Source organism: Centruroides sculpturatus, unplaced genomic scaffold, assembly GCF_000671375.1.
Source record: "Centruroides sculpturatus isolate CEXI.00-Female unplaced genomic scaffold, Cexi_2.0 scaffold2269, whole genome shotgun sequence".
NCBI classification, from domain to species: Eukaryota; Metazoa; Arthropoda; class Arachnida; order Scorpiones; family Buthidae; genus Centruroides; species Centruroides sculpturatus.
The window spans coordinates 13,342-16,571 of record NW_019387189.1 but is presented as its reverse complement, the minus strand read 5'-3'; the positions used below and the strand labels follow the sequence as shown (position 1 = coordinate 16,571).

Sequence of the window (3,230 nt, the reverse complement as noted above, 5' to 3'; positions counted from 1 at the left end):
GGGAAACACCTTAGCGAGAAGCATGGCCTAGCGAGAGAAAATGGCAAAGAAGGCAGTGTTCTTGTGGCCTCGATTTAAAAGAATAATAAATTTAACACAAATTCTAACAAATAATCATATATAATTTAATTCAAAGAACAAAACAACCGAGTCTTAATCGAAATAGTATTCTTTATCGAGATATTTTAATCGAGGAATAAGCCTATTTTGTACACTAGTTCTTTCTACTATCCAAGAAAATAGCAAAATATTTCGTTCGAATCTTCGACAAAATCAAGCTAAATAAAGCAATCCGTACAAAACAAAATTTGTAAGCATGTGGATAGTAACAGTGTCGAAATCGTTCGTCATCTTGAATACTAAACACATGCGCCGAAATGTATGCGGATTGCCGATTGTGTGGTTGTGCTGCCGCGCGGCGAAGATGCGTTTGCGACACCGCTTTTCCTTGTCGCGCCGCATGTGTGCATTCTTTTTAAAAGCGCAGTAAAGAAGTGATCTTTACCTTGTATATAGAATCAGTGGACTAATGGCAATTGTCTACGATTCGTTTAACACACTGTTTCTAAAGAACTACAAAGTGTTACTTTCACTTCTGAAGGTACGAATTCACTTCTCTAATGAATCATAAGAATTGTGTAGATGACATCAAACATAAACTTTCTATTTTTCTGCGGTTTTAGGAAAATATAAAATATTTACTAAAAATCAGTTTTAAAAGTATAAAAACGTTCTCTATCAAACCAGACACCAGACTTCTGACATGAGGAGGAAGTCGGACGGTCTTGGAAATTGTAAAGTGAGATGTTAGTTTGTTTAGTGAACTTATGGCAACGCAACATTTGGGCAATCTGTCTAGAGGGGATGCTACCGGGAGGTATTTTTAAAAGTAACTGAACCCTATTCAGGCGTTACAGACGTGGAGAAATCCCGGAAAATTCCACGCGGCAGTCCGTCCTGACGATGCGTGAACCCACATTTAAACTCCCAGTGTTAAGAAAACGGAACCGCTTGGCCTCTGGTAGACCTGCGAAATGAGATTCCGCGCTCGAATTATCAATTTAGAACGAACTAAACAGTTTTCTCCAAGAAAGAAAGTACTTCCTTTTACAAAAATAAATTAAACTTGATTTAAAAAAATCATTATTTGAAATTAATTTACGTATCATTTTAACAACTTCGTTAAAACATCTCCCCCTTATCTCCAGATTATCACATAAAAGATAAAAATTAACATAAATAATTAAGTTAATTTTGAATTATAAATTATTTATAAATGTAGATTTCATTGTTTTCTTAGCACATAATGATTGAACTTTGATGATTGTATGATTAAGGTTTCAAAATAACTGCTGACATTTCCTCTTTTAACAAAGCAGAAACATCGATGAAAATATCAAAGAAACATTCCTATATAAGAAATGGAATAGGAATATAAGAAATATTCCTATTATAACGCGGTCTGTTGACATTTCAGTTTTCTTCTCGATAATACACAGATGCAAAATCATAGTAGCGTAAATTATTCAATAATATTTATATTCTTTGAATTTAAAATTAGGAGCGCATTGACAAATAAGTATTCGAAACGTAATCTTCCTTTCTAGATTTTCTTCTATCATTGTTTTGTTGTGTTTTTTAAGATACCTTTCATCGATAAGTGTCTAAATATCACGTATTTTTGAACCGTGATTGTATTGTTATTAAATCCTTTATGTATGTAACTAAATATGCGTATTATACATTATACTAATAAATAAATAACAAAATAATATCTAGATCATTTATTTTAATTAAATTTAAATAATATTACAGAACAGATATTAAAAATAGTTACATTGAGAACTTTTTGAATGTTTATAAATGACATTGAGTTACTATAGTTGTAGTTTAATTTTAATATAGGAACAATTATTGTCAATCGATGAATGCAGTCGATTTATGATGATATCCACTCTTCATTTTTCACCATTGTCACAGTGATCAAATAAACACGAGTGTGTACTGTTAAAAGCAAAATTGAACTATTAAAATATTCAATCACAAATTATATGTAAATTTAATAAAAAAAATTAAACTTAGTCTAAAAATTCTGTTACGCCTTTCTTAGCGCAATAACATTAATGATTTTTTCCAGGAAGCAAGACGGGTGAGCAATTTTTAGCTTCCGAATCGTGACCAATATTGATTCTACAATATCATTTATCTATTTAAAAATGTCATTTGAATTTAAAACTATTTAATGGAATTACTTACAGGTGTCCAAGTTCGTGGATAAAGGTATCAACCGCATAGTCTGTAAAGATGCTATGTTCTGCGATTGTCATAATTCATTCTTACCCAGTTAGAAGAACAATAATATCGGGTCTTGATACAACAGGACTGTCTTCAATCTCAATCATTTTAGAAAGGACACTACCAGCGATGATATCGGGCGAATAGAGACTTTCTTTAATGTAATTCGGTTCAGTTTCGCTCTGAAATTGAAGTATACAGAAAGAAAAAACGAAATATAAATGATATTTTTCGCTATCATTTAACTTACTGTGTACGAGATACGTCCAATCAAACGAAGTGTTAGATTTAGTTCTAATTCATCGAGATACCTTTCCTGTAAATGAAACACAAGAAAATTAATATAATAAAGAATTGAAGAAGTTTGATTACATAATAAATCAATATTTTAAAGCTTACAATACGAATTATCTTATTTAGATATGGTCTTATTTCTTCTTCGCTAAAATATATAGAAATGAAACTATCGGTCACTATCACACATTCAATCACCGGACACGGTGGTGTAGAATCTATTTCAAAATTCTGTGCATCTGCTACATCTTCTACGGTTCTCTTCTCTGTCATAGGTGATTCTACCAAAGTAAATTAAATACAGTAGAGCGTGGATTATCCGAATCAATTCGAGACTGGGGTTGTTCGGATAACCGATTATGTACGAAAAAATAGTTTAATTTAACCCTATCCTATGTTAAAATTTTTCTCCGTTGCGTGTCGCTTTGCGTTGAATTTTCGTCGATGTTAAGCCTAACAAAGACTATTTTATCTTAAAAATTATTTTTATATTTTGTACAAACAAAATAAATATATTGAAAAATATAAAAACAATAAAAAATTATACTTCAGATGTTAATTTAGTATCAAAAACGTAAAATATTTGAGTAGCCCAAGACATAGCCAAAGATTGAAGCGCCACAGCACTGGCGAAAATTTAA

The 3,230-nt window shown here is 31.3% G+C and overlaps 1 protein-coding gene across 2 annotated transcripts in view; it reads right to left on the bottom strand.

Annotated features, from left to right (window-relative positions):
• Window positions 1–2,082: 2,082 nt before the first annotated feature.
• The window catches only part of LOC111616257 (venom metalloproteinase antarease TserMP_A-like), a 2,900-nt gene continuing 1,752 nt past the window's right edge, over window positions 2,083–3,230 (bottom strand). The window contains exons 2-5 of one of the 2 annotated variants that reach the window (XR_002755214.1): window positions 2,695–2,870; window positions 2,546–2,611; window positions 2,257–2,477; window positions 2,083–2,190 (exon numbers count right to left, since the gene is read on the bottom strand). Coding sequence is in view for 1 of the 2 variants with exons in the window: in XM_023357693.1 (XP_023213461.1) it covers window positions 2,337–2,477; window positions 2,546–2,611; window positions 2,695–2,870 (383 nt within the window). In the remaining variant the exon portion in view is untranslated. Of the gene's footprint in view, window positions 2,478–2,545; window positions 2,612–2,694; window positions 2,871–3,230 lie in introns of both variants that reach the window. The other variant, XM_023357693.1, reaches the window with a different exon arrangement.